The 20,356-nt window shown below is 36.6% G+C and overlaps 1 protein-coding gene across 9 annotated transcripts in view; it reads left to right on the forward strand.

The window, feature by feature from the left end:
* The window catches only part of LOC109109596 (liprin-beta-2-like), a 50,996-nt gene that overhangs the window by 13,820 nt on the left and 16,820 nt on the right, over positions 1-20,356 (forward strand). For 6 of the 9 annotated variants that reach the window (XM_042715288.1, XM_042715286.1, XM_042715291.1 and 3 more), the window contains exons 4-8: positions 8,606-8,692; positions 9,981-10,094; positions 13,316-13,453; positions 18,514-18,717; positions 19,475-19,567. In XM_042715288.1, the coding sequence (XP_042571222.1) occupies positions 8,606-8,692; positions 9,981-10,094; positions 13,316-13,453; positions 18,514-18,717; positions 19,475-19,567 (636 nt within the window). Of the gene's footprint in view, positions 1-5,008; positions 5,220-8,605; positions 8,693-9,694; positions 9,873-9,980; positions 10,095-13,315; positions 13,454-18,513; positions 18,718-19,474; positions 19,568-20,356 lie in introns of those variants that run through there. The other 3 variants (XM_042715293.1, XM_042715294.1, XM_042715292.1) reach the window with 3 other exon arrangements.

Consider the following 20,356-nt stretch of genomic DNA (forward strand, 5'->3'; position numbering starts at 1 on the left):
TCTGGTCACCTTTAGCTCGACTTCATCTCCTCTAGGGTAAGTCTGCGGCTGACAGCTCTGCTGACAGCTTATACTAACTACATTATTTTCTTGATCTGTAACCTGACAATGCATGCATACTTGATTTCTCAGAATAGTGTTTCTCTTGTTTTGCCTGCATTTTTTATTGGCAAAAACAGTCACAAGATTAATTTAGACAGTTATTTGTGTATCCCGATGGAAAATGCTTGCACATGATTCTTATCAGTAGCCTGTGGTGATTTCTTGGTAAATGAAATTAGAAAATCTCAGAAAGTGCATAAGCAACCTTTTGGCAGAGCTCAAGGATCAATCAAGGGCCTTGTTTTTGCAGGGATTGGACCATAAACAGTCCCTCCAGGATTTTGTGATTCTGCCATCGCTGAATTTATCACAAAATCAAGCAAAGTCCTGTGACGTCATCACAACATGCATTCAGTCAAAGAAAGGTTGTTTCTCAGTTCCAAAATCGGAATGAACAGCCTTGTATTCTCATCATGACCGATTTACAAGAGCTACATTGGACAAACAAACCACAAGCGGAACGAATCCGCACTACTGGTTTGAGTTACACAACACAAACCATTTATCTGCTCGAGCTGGAGCCGCAGGCTACATCTGAATCACGCGACACCGTTATACACAGTGCTGGGAGATAGGCTTACAGTGAAGAAAGCAGTCGAATTCGCCACAGAATCAATAACATCTCTGTGAAATGTGATGTGGAAACCAGGAAAAACATTGTTCAATAAACACAAATCACCACCATTCACCGTGGATTTAACAGTAAAACTACAGGAACAACTTGTGGCAGAAATGGTCTAATGTTTTCGAGTGATTTTAAATGCTTCACACAATTTTTCCCAGCACTTCAAAGCTTTAAGTATTACCGAATTTGACAGTTATTTTTAATATGACAATATTTGTTCATCCTTCATAGGTTGCCCCCATTTATAAAGCTAAAAGTTTCATTATGTAGGAAAGCAAACAGTTATTTAAAAATAAAAAAAGATATTAAATTACCACTAGTAGATGGCTGCAAAGATGTACTTATAGGCCATTTCCACTCCCTAATATATATATATATATATATATATATATATATATATATATATAGGCTATATATAGGCTATATATATATATATATATATATATATATATATATAATATATATATATATATGTATGTATATATATATATATATATATATATATATATATATATATATATATATATATTATATATATATATATATATGTATATATATGTATATATATGTATATATTATATATATATATATATATATATATATATATATATATATATATATGTATATATATATATATATATATATATATATATATATATATATGTATTTGTATTTATTAAATTATATTTAGACAGTATATTTTATTTTACAGTATTATATTAATTTACAGTAATAAAAGTAAATTTTATCAGATGTAATATATTTATTACATCTTTGAGACGTCTGCTAAAGATCTGGGAATCATCTGCTGTATACTCTGATAAACGTTTCAGAAGCAGTTTTACATGCATTCTAATAAATGTCTATTTGACATCTGACAGGAAACATCTTAGAGACGTATTGCAGATGAGCAAGAACTCTTAAAAATACATCTTGCATATGTAACTGAGATGCATATGTGCGATTGGGGTGAGTGCTTTACTGTCAGGTGCTGGCGCCACCTTCTGTAGTACTTAATGGCACCGGTGCTGATTTTCCTCAAATGTTAGTCTGGAGCCCTACAATGTTCGATAACTCGTAATAAATTAGCGTTTTATTTCATAAAAAATTAGCACACTGGAGAGCTGTTTTATAGTAATATAAAGTAGTAAAGTCATAATTCTAATTAAAAGCAATGCTTAACACTGTTTATTCATGTTTAATACTGCAAAGCCACTTGCATTAAAGCAGTCTATTGTATTAAGTGCTGTATAAATAAACATGATGTAACTTGACTGGAGTGCCGAATTACAAGGCTGGTGCAAACATATCCACATCGCTATGATCAGATGCTTTCTTAACTGCTGTTTGCTCACAGCTGTCATCTTTGTTGTGTTTATTTTGTTATATATATATTTACGTGTATTTTTTAATCTAATCTCTGCTCACAACAGCATTGGCAGCGTGGGGATGTTCGCAATCAGTATCTCTGTTCACTGCTCAGGTGTTTCAAACTTCTGTTTACACAAAGAATGAAAAATAAAGAGTTATTTGGGGCCTTTAACATTGTTTGATGAATTTTTGCTGATAAAATCCAGTTATTTCAATAGAAATCCATGCAATTGGGGAATTTTGCATAAGGGCAAAAGATGTACCCATGCAGATTTTGAAATAGTTTCAAGTTGGTCTCGCTGCGAATTTACCAACAAAAAGCTGCTAAGTTTGAAAGTGACTTATGTGTGAGCTGTGCTTCATACATTGCTACTCCATTAAAGTGATAGTTCACTCATAAATGAAAATTCTGTCATTATTTATTTACCGTCAAGTGGTTTCAAACCTGTATGAGTTTCACAAAAGAAGATATTTGAAGAATTTTGGTAACCAAACAGTTGCTGGTAGCCATTGACTTTGTGTTCAACAGAAGAAAGAAACTCATAGGTTTATAACAAGTGAAGGGTGAATGAATGATGACAGAATTTTCTTTTTTGTGTAAACTATCCCTTTACCTTTAGACGATGGACCTTCTTTGTCCATGAAATTTCGCTAATGTGGCCGCATCTTAAAGGGGCCTCCTAAAAATCCATAGGATCCTTCTAAAACACATTAGTCCTATGAGCTGTGTGTTTGAGTGGGATCAAAAACACTCATGCTTCCTAATTACAGCCGGTAAAAACACTGCAGGAAATGCGATCAAGTCCCGATAGTGAAACATTCACATTAAAGGGGCCGCATTACGCTTTGTTCTTACACGCCATATCTGGCCCATGTTTACATGCACATGAGGAATGTTTGCAGCAGCTGCAGAAACGAGATAAGAGAGGTTGTTCATCTCCTGACCTGACCCGAGACCTAAGCGTGTCAATATGTCTACTCTTGTTTGTGTTTGCATGTGCATGTGTACATACGTTTGGTGTATCTCCAGCTTCACAGCTGTCAGGATCAGTGACTTTGCCAGGTGCAGCTGAACTCTCAAAGCTCTGGATAAGTTGCATGCTACACTAATAAGACACCATTGTCCCTGCTTGATCTCAGGGTGAAACCTTTTAATAATGCTTGATAGCTGACATAATCGCAGACTCCCTCGCTCAGAAGAATGTGTTTTTGAAGACTTAGAATGGAAAAAGTTCATTTGAATACACCAAAAGACAATGCAAAATAGCCAAAGTGTCATTTGTTGACTTCGTCTGTAGGTATCTAGCCGTTTTGACAACAGTCCCCAGGGTGACCGTATCCCCACTGCTCTGCATAGTACACAAAACTCCCTATGACGCAAATAGGAAATGCTCAAAGTGAGGCAATACTAAGAGGGAGTAATGGGGATGGTTTGGTATATTGGTTGAATCTGGTAACCATCACAAGGCCCATACTGAATGTTTTAGCATGTTGTATTATTGCACTTACTTGAGGGAAAACATGTGGATAGTTAACCATTTACTCACCTTCATGTTATTCCAAACCTGTAAGATTGTCTTCTGTGAAACGCAAAAGTGAATTTGTAAAGAATATTGTATTGTTATTTTTTGACCTACTGTATTTCAGGTCTACTGAAGCCATGCGATAGCTTGGTGACAAACAGGCTGAAATTAAAGTCCACACTAGCTCTTGACACATTCATAAGAGACCTGCCAGTGTCTGATTTGTGAATGAATCATTTATTCATTCAGATCTTTTTTAATAGTCTGAATCATTTAATAGTCTGAATGATTTGTCCATTAGACTAATTCTTGACTCAGTTATAGTTCACTAGACCGAAATAATGACCTAATAGACCAAATAAACTAGTTTTATCATCACTTTATCACACATAACTGTGGTTGTCAGAAATTCACCCTAAAAATATGGCAACAATGTTTCAGTTATTACAGGACAGCATTTTGGTGCCTGTATATCCTTAACCATTTATTTCATTAAGTGATATAATGAAAAAAAAATTCTGCGCAGCCAACAGAACAATGCTTGGTTTAAAAGTGACCTCTGAATGAGCGATGCTTCATACTACATTACATCATGCTTGCTACACTGTGGACAGTTTTTTTTGCTGAAATTTCGCTGATGTGACCATGTCTTAAACGATGACAGAATATTCATGTTGAGTAAACAATCCCTTTAAGTAAGTTAATACAGCATATGATTGTTTACAGTAGCTTACATAGTGGCATGTTAACCTTCAGGCCTGACAAGATCACAAGGTTATAATGTTATCTAGTATTAAACAGGCTAGTTTGTGCATGTCAGTCCCATCACAGTCTTTCCCTCAGCTGTGTTTGTCCATGAAGGAGACAACTGGACAGCAGGGTTGCTTGTAAAACTAAAAATGCATAGAAATGGATGGATGTCTTCCACAGAAACAGGGTCTCTGGTCTAATGGGTTGCAGTCTTGAGTAAAATCAGATGGAAGAGTGCTGAGGCAGTGTGACTTTAAATGTCCCGCTCTCCCTCTTTAGCTGTGTTTAAACAGAGACACTGGCTTGTTTCGGTTCAGACTTGCACTGGAACTTAATTAGAGCTGCTGTCTCATGCAGAGAAAAGAGAAAAGAAAAAGACTGAAAGAAAAGATTACAAGAGCCTTTCACATGTGAAAGAGGGAGTTGAATGTTGTCTTGGAGCATGTAACATCAGGGAGCGGAAGTTGTGGATTTATGTTTTGCATCTGACACACACACATTCTCTCTCTCTCTCTCTCTCTCTCTCTCTCACACACACACACACACACACACACACACACACACACTGAACATCTAAGTGCTGGGCAGCAGATGCAGGGGGTCTTGGATAGACGTCTGGCTTTAGAAATGAGGTTTGTGCAGTTGCTTCAGCATGTTAAGAGCTCCTGTCTTCAGCAGCCAATATAAGAAGGAGGAGAAGGAGAAGGAGGCGACTCTGTAAAACAGTCAGAACAGTCACTGATCTCAGCCAGCCGCTGCAGTCGCTCCTTTATTACAACGGGTCGAGATGGGCCTTCAGCATGGAGGAGGAAATTGACTTTTATAAGCATTTCACTTGGCTTAAAAAGGTAGGTTGGAATGGATGCTTTTCTACTGTAAGTTATCTACTTTATGGATATTTCCATTCAGCTTTTATTACTCGCTGTTTTTTTTTTTCTTTTCTTTTTTTTTCTCATGCAAAGTCAACCAGTCATTATTGCAAAATTTGTTATGGAATACTGATATAAGTTTAAATTATTTTACAATCTTTAGCTGTATTTTATCTTAAAGTTTCCAGTAAGAAAATAATAGTCCATTAAAATGTAACAAAACCTAGCACCATAACAAACACCATGACAATATTACACAACATTACAATATTAATATTACAGTTAAATTAAGTGAAAATATGCTGAAACATGTTTAAGTTTTTTTTTAGTTTAATGTATAGTTTAATTTAAATGTAATAACCCTAGATGGTGGCAGTTGCATGAAACGTGAGTCCATGGTGATATGAGAGACATGAAAGTTGCAGCGGTTTCTTTTACCCGGATGAGCAGACTGATATGTAGTGGTTCGATTTGTGAAGAACTGTTTGCTGTTGTTTGAAACATCAGGCTGGATAGTGCTGGTAAAGATGCGTGCCGGGAGCTTGTGATTTGCAATAGTACAAGAGGTCTTTTTATCCTGATCCGGCTTCAATGATTCTGAGCTCATGCCCTTGAACACAAACAAAAATGCTTTCACTAACTAACACTTGATATTTGGAGAAGTAAATCAAGCAGTAAAATTCAATTTAATGGTGGGTGTATGGACATCAATGTGCACACCTGTTCTTTAAGTGCAAGAGGCTTTGAAAAGCTTGTTTGCCATGGTTGATGTGATTTACAACACATTGTGGGATTGCAGTATGCCGGATATGGGGCAGGTATTTGTAACATTGCTGGAAGGTACACAATGTAAAACTAAACCAGCCATTACATTCCAAAGTGAGAAAGAAATTACACTTCACAAGGTGTAACAGTGTAAAATGGTGGTTTAGAAGAGGAATGGAACGCATTACTGTATTGCAGGGAGGGGCTATACTGTAGAACTCTCAATATTGTCATACATCCTTGGACAGTGGGGTAATAATGATTGCTGTAATTTCTTCTGAAGTCATATCAGGCGTTTACAGTTCTGCAAGCAGGCAGTGGGACATGAAAATGGGGAAATCTCTCTGGTGAGGTAATAAATTGAATTGGTGCTCTAGAGAGCATCATGAACCTCACTGTTTGAACTCTAAAGGTTAAATTATAAAACTATAGATCAGGACATGAGGTGGACTTCTGAAACAAGGAGACAAAGTCACTTTCTGTGAGTTTAGGTTGTAAATTCATGTTCTAGTTGATGTTTATATGGTTTCCAGGATAAAGCTGAAGTGTAGTTTATGAACCTCTAGTGACACTGAATGGCAACAGTCGTTTCCGTTATCCATAAGGGAATTGATTTTAACGATAACTCATAAACCTTAAACGACAGAACTATTGTGAGCTACAAGGTTATTTATCAGTGGTATATGCATTTGTTGAAGCCATCAGTCCACATTAGATTTTAAATAATCATGTTCAGGAATTCCTGGTGAAAAACTATATTACCCCTGATTTTGCAGAGAATCTCCACCAATCACTATATCGCCTGTGACATCAAAAGAACTCTTTAGCACCACACCCACTCCTGTGAAGCACTAGTACTTTAGATGAATATACTTATTCCTTGTTTTTAATACTGATGATATCTTTAGCAATGCTTTATGGGATTGTAGTTATTTCCCTCACTTTATAAATAATAAATATATGATTACTTTTAAGTTCTTTTGAGTTCCTTCCATTAACACATTGAATGATATCACACTCTTTCCTTCTGATATCAAACTTTTTTTCTCATTATCTGGTTCCCAATAAATAAATAACCTCAGGTTGAATGTAAACTTGCTGTGGACTGCAATTATTATGCGATGAAAGCCTCATGTGTGAGGACTGAGCGCTGCCTTTAGACAAGCTTAACCCTGTAACTCCTCCAGGCAGCCAGCCCTGTAAACCATGAGTAGACCGCTTTATTGTGAAAAATGACGGCCCTGAATACAGCAAAAGCTTTCTAAAAGACAGAGATTATCCATGTGGCAAGCGCTAGCTCTGCTAGCTTAGCGCTGACAAGTGACAGTGTCTTATCTCTCAAGCTGTGACATGCTGTATTTACTGACGTGTTTTTTGCTGATATAGTCTGAAGACTGGACAGAAGATTTATTTGATCATTCATCTTTTTTTCAGCTTAATATAATTTGGGTAACACTTTAGTATAGGGAACAATTCTCAGTATTAACTAGTTGCTAATTAACATGTCTGTTTATTTTTACTTATAAAGCACATATTCTGCATGACCATACATCCCTAATCCTAGGCAAAACCTAAACTTAACAACTACCTTACTAACTACTAATAAGCAGCAAATTAGGAGTTTATTGAGGCAACAGTGATATAGTTAATGGTAACATAGTTAACAAATAATAGCAAGAATTGGACCTTAAAATAAAGTGTGACCATAATTTGTTATGCTAAGTTGGTATATGTTCTGTCTGTCTTGCCATGCAGCCATACATTTGAATTGTGCACACAATATTTGCTAAAATAGAATTTAAAAAATGTAAATTAAAAATCTATCTATCTATCTATCTATCTGTCTGTCTCTATCTACTGTATCGCAACCCTGAGGCACAACATGCTGTTGTTTCTTTTTCCATTGTTTTTGTGACTCTCAAACCTTATGCATATTACCTCATTAATTTGTAATGAGCTCCTTTATTGTGTTTCTATTGAAGAGGTGTCAAAGCTGTCAGTTCATTTTTTTGTGCGCCAGCATGTCATTTAACACCTTAAAAACAACACTTAATTTTTTTGGCTTACTTGCATATTTCTCTTTGATGAAGTTTATTGAAGTCATTTATTCTCATAAAAAGTGGACAAGGAGGTAAGCTTTCCTCTTGCACACCTCTCTGTTGACTTTCAGTTTCTGTCTGTGTGTGTGTGTGTTATGGACACCAAATGTCCCCACAAGGATAGAAATACCAGTAATTTTTTACCTTGTGTGGACATTTTTTAGTCCCCATGAGGAAAACAGCTTATATATCATACAGAATGATGTAACATTTAAAGTTAAGGGTAGGGTAAAGGGATAGATAATTCAGTTTGTACAGTATAAAAACCATTACACCTATAGAATGTCCCCATAAAACATGGAAACCTGTGTGTGAGTGTGTGTGATTCAGATTTTGCTATCTGAGCTGAATGTCCCCACAAAGCGACTATAACCTGAAACAACCCACACTGAGAGGACATTTTGGTCCTTGTGAGGAAATCAGCCACTTCAAGTGATCAAATTGCACTTAGAATCCAGGAGACTTCTCTGTGTAAAAACTCATGTGCATGTGTCTCCACAGGTTAACCTCCAGTGCTCAAGCAACAATGAGACCTATCAAGAGCGGCTGGTGAGATTAGAAGGGGACAAAGAGTCTCTGGTTCTCCAGGTGAGATATTTCACTCAGGCCTCCAAGGCATTTCAACTCAGCATAATAGTCACAATGTCAACACAATGAGAAGACAGCTAGCCAACATGCTTGTTAAACCTCACAGGGTCAAACCGGGGGACTGTGGTGTCTCTGTGAACAGAGAGGTTTGTGACACTGCCGCGATGCAGCCCAGGGTGACACAGCTGCCTGTCTAATGCACAATGGGAAGGTTGTAGATCACATAGCTATGGGACAATCTGTGGACAGGTTAGGGGGTTGTTGTTACTTCACATTTTACCAAGCAGCAGTGGTGGACACCACAGTGAGAGTTTAGCCATTATCAGCTTTAAAGTGATATGTGTTTACTGTAAGCTAGCAAGCTTGTTTGTGTTCATTTAACAGAGATTATTCCAAAGCAAAAATTCTGATTTAACAGTAAATATATGTCCAGAATATGTGTCTGCTGACCTATATATCATTTAATTATTTTATGCCATAAAAATGTCACAGATTATACTATTTTTATATTGAAGGTCTTCTAGGGCATTTCTAGGGGGTTTCTAAGGCTCCTAAGTAGTTAGAGTATTCTAGATGGTTGCTATGGGTTGTTGCTAGGGCATTGCTAGGTGGTTTCTTGGGCATCTAGTTGGTCACTAGGGTATTCTAGATGGTTGCTAGGGCAGTTATTATTCAGCTGTTACTATGCAGCAATTATTAGCAGTTACCACTCAAACAAACCTAGCATTGTTTTGTAATCACCGCAGAGTATTAAAGGCTTACTTGTGGTTGTCTCTGCATATTAAACAGAGGTGAAAGAAAGTATTTTAACCTAAAAATGTGAAGCACTTCACCTTTAAGAAGTTAGGTTGTCTAACTCTGCAACAAGTGTTAAAAAAAAGTTGCCCTTCTCTATAGTCCCGCCCCTCTTGTGCTCTGATTGGTGGATTGTCCAAAACACTGATGAACATGATTGGCTCCTAATGGCCTCAAGGTGTTGTTCTTCTCCTTTTACCTGTCCTTCTGGTTGGCAGTCCTTCAGTTGGTGTTGAACAAAAGGACACTTTCAAAACAATTGAAACTCAAGCAGGCTTACATGTTAGCATGGAAGTGTCTCAGAACTAAGGAATGGCCGTTTTTATCTCAAATGTACACATTTGAAGGACTACATCCCTCTGCTGTTTAGACTTTGGGTTTGCATGTGTGTTGCAATCATCATTAGCATATCTGTCGGAGAAAACAACAGAGAAACACTGGCCAGGTTTCAGGTTAGCGTGAGTGAACGTTGTCTGCTGTCTGTTGGTTTTAGGTGAGTGTTCTCACTGACCAGGTTGAAGCTCAAGGAGAAAAGATTAGAGATCTGGAAAGTTCCCTGGAAGAACACCACCACAAACTCATTTCTACTGAGGAAATGCTCCAACAGGTAAGATCACATACTTGCTATCATTTACGTAAAGTTTTAAGCAGAATTGTAAAGGTTTGCAAAACATTGTTTACCACCTGAAACTTGAGCAATCTGTGATTTTTCCATCAGTTTCAGATTTAATTATGTAGACTTGACTCAGTGTACTAGATTTATGAATGTGGGTTACCAGTTGTTTGCTCAGTGCTGGCATAATTACACCCTCAGACCTTCACATCCATGTTTGTCTCTACAAAGTTAGTTGTTTGTTTGTGGGGATGTTATTATCATAAAGTATGATAACTGTGCATGTTTTTTAATATTTAGCATGTGATTAACTGGCTTAAACTGGTGGATCTATAATCACACTCTTTTAGCCATCATGTTAGTGTTTGCTGGCAAGTGTTCCTTTGATTTGCATAAAGAAATGTTTTAGGATCATTTCTAAAGTACTGTTTTTGAAACAGCTATGTTCGTTTTAGCATTGCCAAGTGAAACCACAGAAAGAAATATATGCTTATTTGTGAGGAGGATTTTACTGTTTTTAGTTGAAAAAAAATGGACAGACTTACTTTAGAAAGGATTTGAGTCATTGTGACAATGTTTACAAAAGGTTAAATGATTAATATGTATTGCACGTCACTTTTTTCCCCCCTTGGAATTCTGCTGGTAAATGATTTATTAAGTCATTAAATATTATTTTAAATTATAAAAAAATATATATACATTAAAATGTAACAATAATAATAATAGCAAATAATTTAATATTAAAAAAAAAATATATATATATATATATATATATATATATATATATATACATAAAGAATAATAAAAATATTAATTTAGAAATTATATAATCTTATCACATAATTTTTTGACGTACCAATTCAGTTCAATTTCATACCACTTTAAGCTTATATTAGTGAGAATTGCCCACTTTGCCTAGGATTATGTTCAGGACTCCATAACAGGATGGCTGTGTCAACAAATGCTAGAGATGGAGAGATAGAGAGGGCCTTCATGTTTTCTTTGATTGATGTGGCAAGTAAACTCTCAGCTTAGTAATGGCAGTTTTCTTAAATACCATATTTCTTTATAATAGTTGGATCCTGTTGCACAACAAAAAAATCCACGTCCAGGCACTCACATAGTCAGCAAGGTAAAAAGCCTTTATTGTAAGACAGGGTAACATATTTTAAAGATACCAAGGCGTATATCCCTGTCTTACCAACAGTGCAAAGAGCTGTTTTATCATTTATTTATCTAATTATGGATAATTTAAAGGGTTAGTTTACCCAAAAATTAATATGTGTTTTACTCACCCTCGAGGTTTATATGACTTTCTTCTTTCAGATGAATCCAGTCGGAGTTATATTAAAAATTGTATTGGTTTGTCTGTTTATCACTCTGGCTATGGCGCCATCTACAAACGCAGTTAAAGTTAAGGTGATGAGTAGACTGAAGTTGGGCTCAGGTGGTTGTGCTTTGGGATGTGTTTCCCATACATTTATTTATTTGTGTCGCTCACAATATCAAAACTGAGTGATTTTCCAAAAGGCTACATTGAATAAACATGAGCACGTACTGCACGTTCAAAATGAGGTGTGGGGTTTTTTATATAACTGTATTTCTGAAGGAAGACTATCTTTAATAAGTCGATTAAATTTTCGATGTCATTTTCATTTCATCTTGCATGTTATATGCCTGATAAAGCAGCGTTTGTGAGCTCAGTGCTGCTTTGTGTACAGTTACTGGGGAAACCTCTGTTTCTGCCGCTTTAAAGCACCTCCTGCTGGCAGAGAATTAATTTGAATTTTCAGTAAGTCTGATTTACGCAGCAAACATATTTTGCTTGTTATCAAAAATAATCTACTGTAGAGGGACTACTTAGCTGTTGTCATTGATTCTATTTGGAAGTCTACTGGAAGTTAAGTTAGGGCCACAAAAGCATGCATGCGCTTTTTTAATTAAAATTAATTCAAAGCACTTAAATACATTTACATTACATTTATTTACATGTAATCATTTAGCAGATGTTTTTAGCCAAAGCGACTTACAAATGAGGACAATAGAAACAATCAAAACCAACAAAAGAGCAATAATATGTGTAATATGTAAACTTTTACATTTTTATTGAGTAGAAATGTAATTTTTTAGGTAATTGGAGTGTTCTAGTAGTAATGTATTCTAGTAATGTAATTCTTACCCAGTAAATCACAAACAACTGGAAAAGTTGTGGATCCTTTAAATTTTTACTGTGGCCAGTGAGGGGCTTTGGAGTAGAAAAGCTGGAAAACCACTGCTGTACTCCATGATCTAGACTGTGATGTAGGTGGCTGAATGTGACTCATGTCCACTGTATTTTACAGAACCAGAACTTTGTGATGCATTCATTGGTTTTCATCCAAAACCACTATGTCTGGGACTCACTTGACACACTACTAGATTAAACTAAGTTATGAGCACACCATCTGAAATTTCTGATAGTCAGAATGGCAAGAGACTTTTGTGTTCTGATTCAGAAACTACAAGGAGGAAGTAGTTCAGGTGAAAGAGGAAGTGATTGTGCAAGGTAATTCTGGTCAAAGTATGAGGCATAACTAGGACCAGACAAAATGTGCTGAACTTTTTTTTTTTTTTTTTTTTTTGCTGCACTGATTTTGTGGGAATTGAATTGAATAGATTTGGCAAAATATTTACTAAACAAAAGTGCATGAGGCAGTTTTGTTTAGTAAATCTTTACCTGATTTCATTGTAATACTGTGTAGTTTTTCAAGGTATACTGCAGGAATATTGTAATCATTCAGCACAATAGTAAATATCACAATACCACATTTTTAACATCTTATACCATCATCATATCACCACTATATTTTAGGTTTTCTTATGTGCACAAAACAGTTTATGCCCTTTTTAAACACTGGGTTAGCAAAGGTTCTCAGTGCCCTGCTGAATTTAGCCCATAGTATCAGGAATGCTGAGAAACAAAGTTTCCCTCTTTTGGCCCTCCTGACTTTCTCACATACAGGCACTAGAGAGGCAGATGAAGTAAAAATAGCGTTCATTGCTTGAGTATATTTAGTGGCGCTTCGCTTTGGCCTAAGCGTTACTGTGAGAGAACTAAGCCAGTGGAGCAGTGAGGAGCGTTTGTGTGCCGTGTGATTGTTGCTGTATACAGTACAAATGTGTGGGTGTGTTTGTGTGTCACCATGTGTTCGCTAATGTGTGTGTCTGTGCTTTAGGAGCTCTTCAGCCGAACCTCACTGGAGACGCAGAAACTGGAACTCGTGGATGAAGTTTCCTATCTGAAACTCAAGCTAGTCGGCATGGAGGAGGAACACAACCACATTGCTGAACAGGAGAAACATCATAAAGCTGAGGTACTGTATCACTCTCTCAGTTCATACAGAGCAATGGGTTCATCTGTTAAGAGATGGTATTTGATTAATGTCATACTATTGTAGTTCCCTAAATGATAATGATTTAATCCTATGACTGTTTACTTTATCTATTTGTGTAGTCTGTCTTGTAGGCATGTCACAATACCAGTACTCAATACCGATACATTGTTTTCATGATTCTCGATGGCAATTTTATTATCACAGCAAAAAAATAATTTAATTTAAATTAAAAAAAAATTTAGCCTCTTTAGCCTATTTTTATATTTTTAGTTTTCCTGTTAATTTTAGATTGAAGTTTGAGTAATGTTATGTGCTTTTGCCAATTTATTAGTTTAAGCTTAAATTTTTCATCTAATAAGTATTTTATTTCAGCATTATTTAAATTACTGAAAAAATTTGTATTTGTTTTCTTAAATTTCATTTTAGCAATAATTATTTTCAGATTTATTAAAACATAATTTGTTCTAAATAAACTATATTAAGTAATATATATTTAATATACATGTAAATACTGTATGTATATAAAAATAAATGTTCAATTTGTGTTTATAGAGTATAATTTATACAACTTTTTTTTTATTATCGACACCTCTGCTATCTAGAATTGTTTGACAACTGTTATGTTTCCCTGTTTCTTCATAAAATAATACTGATGAATACTTTGTAATACTTGTTTAGATTTGTTGACTAGGAATGATTTTGGTTGACTAAATGATGCTATTTAGGTCTTTTTGAGCATGTCTGTGTCTTTGTTGTCCACCTGTTGGCTCTAATTCAATTGAAACCACACACACAGAAAGCAGACGTGTCAGTATATGTGTTGTTAAATACATTTAGAGGTATATTAATAAAAAAGTGTATGGTTATATAGAAGAGAAACTGATTTCAGACACAATATTGTGGTTTCTAAGAGTGTCATGTTGAAATGCAAGATCAGTAAACATGCTCAAAAGGTTTTGAGCTGATATTTAATCTGATGTTTCCACTTGGCATATGGAAACATAACTAGGGGACAGGGAAGTCATGGTGGCATGTTTATGTTGTGGTTTGTATATGTAGATCCTGTAGACTTATCACCTCTTAACACCTAATTACTTATCAGACTCGCATTGTAACACACTTTGTGCAGAGCCAACAGACTAAACAGAGACTCAGAAAAACACCATAAAACTTTAAAGGAGCATCTTTTCTGTGCTTTGTTTTTCTTGAACATACTTAATCTGTGGCTTTCTGTCTAAAGATGGAATGGTTTCTTTTTTAAAGCATTTTCCCAGACAGCAACTGAACGGGTTTCCTACAGTCATGGGAAAACCTGGAAATATCAGAGAATTCAAAGCCTTGAAGAACCATTATTATTAACAGAAGCTTAAAGTCAAAGCTTTCATAGCGAATATACATTTGCCTTGGTATCATTGGCTCAAAATGTTTCATTAGCTTAAAATAGTTCTTTGTGAGTATATTCTATATTGAAAAAGTCATTGGTCATTAGAAAAAATGGCTTTTCAATTTCTCAGTTAGTATGTGAACATTCTCCTGGTGTTTGATTTCAGTTAAGTATGCCAAGGACTCAAAGAGACCAAAAAAGAGACCAGAGACTCAGCCTTTCCACACTGACAGTGTGCTTACGGAAACATGATTTTCGGAAATGTACATACAGACAGACAGTAACACACAAACATTCAAACCCCACGTCCCACAAATGCTCTCAGTGCCAAAAAGGCAGTGTGCTGATAAGGAAAGATGCTAATCAGTAGAGACACAAAAGCATGCGGTGGGCCTAAATGGGAGATAGTGACCGGCAGTTTGATGAACACAAAATGACAAACGCCAGAAGTGCTCAGTGCTTGACTTGATGAGTGTTCAGCTGCACACATATCTGCAATGGGTGTCATTCACTTTAGAAATGAAGCAAAAAGCGAAGGAAAAGCTGCTAATAGATGTTCTGTACAATGTGCGCTTTCAGTTAGGGTACGTAGATTTTACATTTAATATTTATGTGTGTGTTTATATAACATTTATATTTGTATGGGTGTGTGTGTGTGTATATATATATATATATATATATATACATACACATACATATTTATAAACAGTAAAATTGAGAATTGCACAAATCTTGCTTGTCACAAAAGTATGTGCATATTCTGTGACTGGTTTATGTTGAAATTGTGGGTTTACTGAGTGAATCTTTTTTCTCATAAATCCATACTGTCATTGCTAGTGTTGTTTTTGGCGGCCTGTTTTAATTTTAGTTTTAGTCTAGTCTTTGTGTGAAGCTGTCATTTTAGTTTTTATTAGTTTTAGTCACGTTCATACTCTTTTTAGTCTAGTCTAGTTTTAGTCGACGAAAACTGATGACATTTTAGTCAATGAAAAAGGTATTTTAGTCTCTTTTTAGTAATGCAATTCTATTTAACCCAGTCAATATAGTAAAAGTACCTAGAAGTATAGACGAAACCAAAATTTTATTTTAGCCAAACCCATTTCAAACAAGGTTATCTTATTATATTATTGTTATCTTATAGACTCAAGAATATATCCATTCCAGACACGGAGGACACTCTGATTTGAATTTACAACATTTATTTTCCAACCAAACATGTTAGAAGTACACACACATAAATTTAAATAAAATAAATGTAAAAAAAAAATAATAATCTGCTAATTTTTCTCCCAAAGACGAACCCCGGCTGGCTGGCCATCGGTCCCTTTCTCTGTGTCAAGGCTGATTTATACTCGGTGCGTCTGCAATTTCGCTTGGGTAAGCGTGGAAAATATGACATCATCGCAGTGTTGCTGGAAGTTCGCTTTGAGTACACACAAACTAATTTCACGTGGCAGAGTGCACAGCATTCTCACAGCATTTGTGTGAAACAGAAGCAGTTTAATGTGAAGTTCAAACTCCATCAGGAGTTTGCATAGTTTGTCCAAGGCTTCTTATTTGAAGTATGTTTTATTTTTATTGTATAAAAAAGAATTAGAATTCATTTAGATATTAATTATACACTATTTGCTTAAAGTTGTATTGTGTTTGATGCAAAATACAGTCAATAGTTTAAGATTGTTTTAAGTTTGTACATAAAGAAATTATTAATTCATCAACTCATTCGTCACAAGACTTGTACTGACAAATGAATTCTCACCGGTGATTCCCGACGGTTTTAGGGGACAATTACTCCTCGTCGCTCCCCTGTCATTTCAAAGAATACTACGACGCGAACGTGACAAGTATAAAAGCCTCATCCTTTTGGGAAGGTGCGCTCGCAGTCAGCGGAGCCAGGTGAATGTATAAATCCCATTTAAAGCCCCGTTCACACCTACAGTGACACACAGCGACAGAGCAACATAATCCCATTCATTTTCAATGGAGAGCTGGCGACTTCCGGCGACACGAGCGGCAGTGACCGTTGGTGAAGGAATGTGGGCATGTCAAGCGATGCGTGTCAAGCAACAAATGTACAGAATTCCTCAACTTTATGCAAAAAATTATTAATAAAAAATAAAAATGTATGCAAAGAAGCGAATTTCACGAGCGACAACCAATGGGAGTAAAGTCAGTGGAGAGCATGTGATTCATCTGCTGTAGTAGAGTGTTATGGGGTAACTAGGCAACCAGTAGTGAGAATGCCCAGTAGATACCTCAATTGGCAGCCACAAGCGACAAGCAAAGAAAAAGTCGCTGGCGGTGTGAATAGGGCTTAACTTTGTTGTCATCTTCTAAATAATGCCGTGAGTGGGGCTTGAGGAAGTGATGTCGGTCACATTTGCGCAGTGAGACACAGGGAACAGAAATACTGCAAAATAATAACGTGATACGAAATAATATTATAACGTTTTGTTTCGTCTCGTTTTGGTCAACGAAAATGAAGAGAGATTTTAGCATAGTTTTTATTTTGTAAACCAAATTTAGTCTCGTTTTTATTCGTTAACAATATTGCATTATACATTTAATTATAGCCATCATCACATGCATTTACGTTGCGTCTCGTCTTGCTTTTGTCACATGATAAAGGTTCGTTGATGACGATATTTAGTCATAATTTTCGTTGACGAAAGCAACACTAGTAATTGCACACTCTATGTTCTGTGGTAACAGAGCTCTCCTTGCATTTGTTGCATCAACAAACACTGGCCTCAAGGGTGACAGCTGCAAGGCTCCATTCAACAGGATGGAATGGCAGAAATTCACTTCAAACATACAACAGACACAAAACAATTTCACCACACACATCTCCCCCACTCACCTTTAGCATAGAGCTAAATATAAGCATGGAACGTGTGCCTTATCATCAGCTTTAGCATCAACAGGGAATATCATATGAAACTTCCTCTGGCTGACAGCCTTTGCCTCTGTCAGAATAGCCAAGATTAGCCTGACTAATCATTCACTTTTTCACAAGAGAAAAACAAACTGGATCAGATCTAAAGTCAGATCTTGTAATTGGCGCATGGTACCATCATATGTCACAGATTAAGTATTACAGATGCCCAACATTTATTTGAATCTCAAACACCTGCATTTTATCCTCTGAAATCCAGTATTTTGGTTCCCAGAAAAGCTTGTCCTCATGTAGACCCTTCTTTAAATTTAAAAGTAGGTCAGTAAAAAAAAATTACCAGCAAAGAGTAGGTCACAATGCAGGTCCCTTCACCACCATTTATACAGAAGAACGTTATTTCAAGTATAACATAAAAAAAATGCTGAAACATGAAAGGTATGTGTATAAACACATTTATGTTGGGCATTGGTTGTGGACTTTTTTTTATTTATTTTTTTTTAAGTTTGTTTTAAGAGAATTTCTTTTCTAAAAGTCCACAGGGCCAAACTTTAGAAAACTAAACCTGAACCTCCAGAAATACTTGTTTTGAGTGGAAATGTAAATTGATTCTGAAACCTAAGGTCCACAAAGCCAAAAATGAATATGCCTATTCAGAGAATTCAGATTAATCATGAGACCATCTATGTCTATGTGTAACTGTGTTTCCAAATCTGATCAAAGTTTTCCTTTTTTCTGGCTTTCTTGTTTTTGCTCTCTCAGAGTGTGGTTAATCTAATTAGTGAACTACAGGAGCAGATGTGTAAATTCCATGAGGAAATCAGCAATCGCATCCAGGAGCAGCGAGCCCTGGAGAGTCTGGGGGACAGTGGCACACGTGAGGCTCTCGACCAGAGCCCCGATGTGGGCCTTGGTGCCTCTGATGCTGAGGAATGCAGCTGCCGCTGTAGAAGTGGAGAAGAGAATGTAGGCAGATCCTCATTACGTGGTGGATTTACTTCAAGACCCCCTTTTTACCTCCTTGCTTTACCCTAAAACATAACCATTCCCACATCTCACTTTTGGACACTCCAACAGGAATTGCTACTAACTGCCTCTTTCTACAGTGAATCCAATTTGTCTGTGGGCTCCACTGTGGGAATCTCATGGTTACTGGTGTTTGCAGTGTGTTCCGATGACAGAATGTCATGATTTATTTTGGGTGTAAACCTGCATGATGGAAGTTCACTAACGCTAACGGTTGCTGAGTAGATCCAGAGAGCTTCCAGAAGGGTTGTGGGCTTAGTGGTGACTCTATTAGATTCTTTTCCTTGATCAATTTGGGCAGTTTTTGAGGACCCGAGTTATCTTTTTAAGAAACTAATAAGGTTTTCCAGGAATCTCCAGAGCTTTCTTGTGTTTTAACTGCACGGTGTGTGGGTTTTATGGATCAGTCCAAACCCTTTCTCCTGATTTCCTTTGTATTGATATGAATGACCATAGCACGGAACCCCTGAAGTTGAATTTGCAGGAAAAAAGCCCCTAGAACTTTCGAGTGCCCACAAGAACATTTTTCCACATGCACAAGAAAGTCTCAGGGTTTTATTTTTCTGCAAGGTCAATTTAGGGGCTCTGTACCTTAGACAGAAGCATAGTTTTTCCAGGAGCAGTTACCAGAATGGTTGGATATTTGCCACTGCAAGGTTGTGTGTAATTGTTCTTCTTTGTTTCTGTTTTTCATCAGGTTTTGTTACAAGAGCTTCACATTCTTAAGAGCAAGGTTGAAGACCTGGAGGGTGAGAAATCACAATATGAAAGGAAGCTCAAAGCCACTAAGGTAATGCATATTTAATCTGGACTCCTATTAGCCTTCAGTCTAGTATCTTGTCATTCTGTATTATTCATTACGAACTTTAACTGCCCTATCAGCATTTACTAACAGCCTCTTTAGCCATATTGGCTTAATCCCAAATGCAAACTCTTGTCAATGCAATTTCCTCCTCTGATCCCGTAACTTTTCTATACATACTTTTTATTCAATTGTTCACTGCACACTCACAATCTCTTAAGCTCTTAGCATAATGAACGTCCCTCTGGCTTTCTCTTCCTCCAGCTTTCTATCACCTATTCCCTCCATGTCTGTTACCAGTCGCTCATGACCAAGCTTTCTACACTGAAGCTCACGGTTGAGCACACTCAGGTAGAACGACAGCATTGGGAGAAGCGCTGTCGGACAGCTCAGGTGCTTAACCCTGCTCCCCCTCCTTATCCCTTATCATCGTCCCTGAGGAGTATGACACAAAGGACAGGGCAATGATGGCCAAAATGGCACCCTCACCCTTGCGTTCCTTTTGAGTTCACATGACGTAATGTTGCTGGATAACTGACCACTATAGGTTTCTTCAAAATCTGTTGACGACACATGGGGAGTACCCTTTTGAATCATAAAATGGGACACGCTACAGTCTCGTGGACCATAGGGACACCCAAACATGAAAGACCCCATGACCACATGAAGTTTGCATCAAGAGTGCCATTTAAGACAGGGTTGATTTCATAATACTTCCACCTCTACTCAGGAAGTCTACATTTTCCAAGCTTTGTAATAGTTCCATGAAAATGTCCA

This window comes from Cyprinus carpio, chromosome A25 (genome assembly GCF_018340385.1).
Source record: "Cyprinus carpio isolate SPL01 chromosome A25, ASM1834038v1, whole genome shotgun sequence".
NCBI lineage: Eukaryota > Metazoa > Chordata > Actinopteri > Cypriniformes > Cyprinidae > Cyprinus > Cyprinus carpio.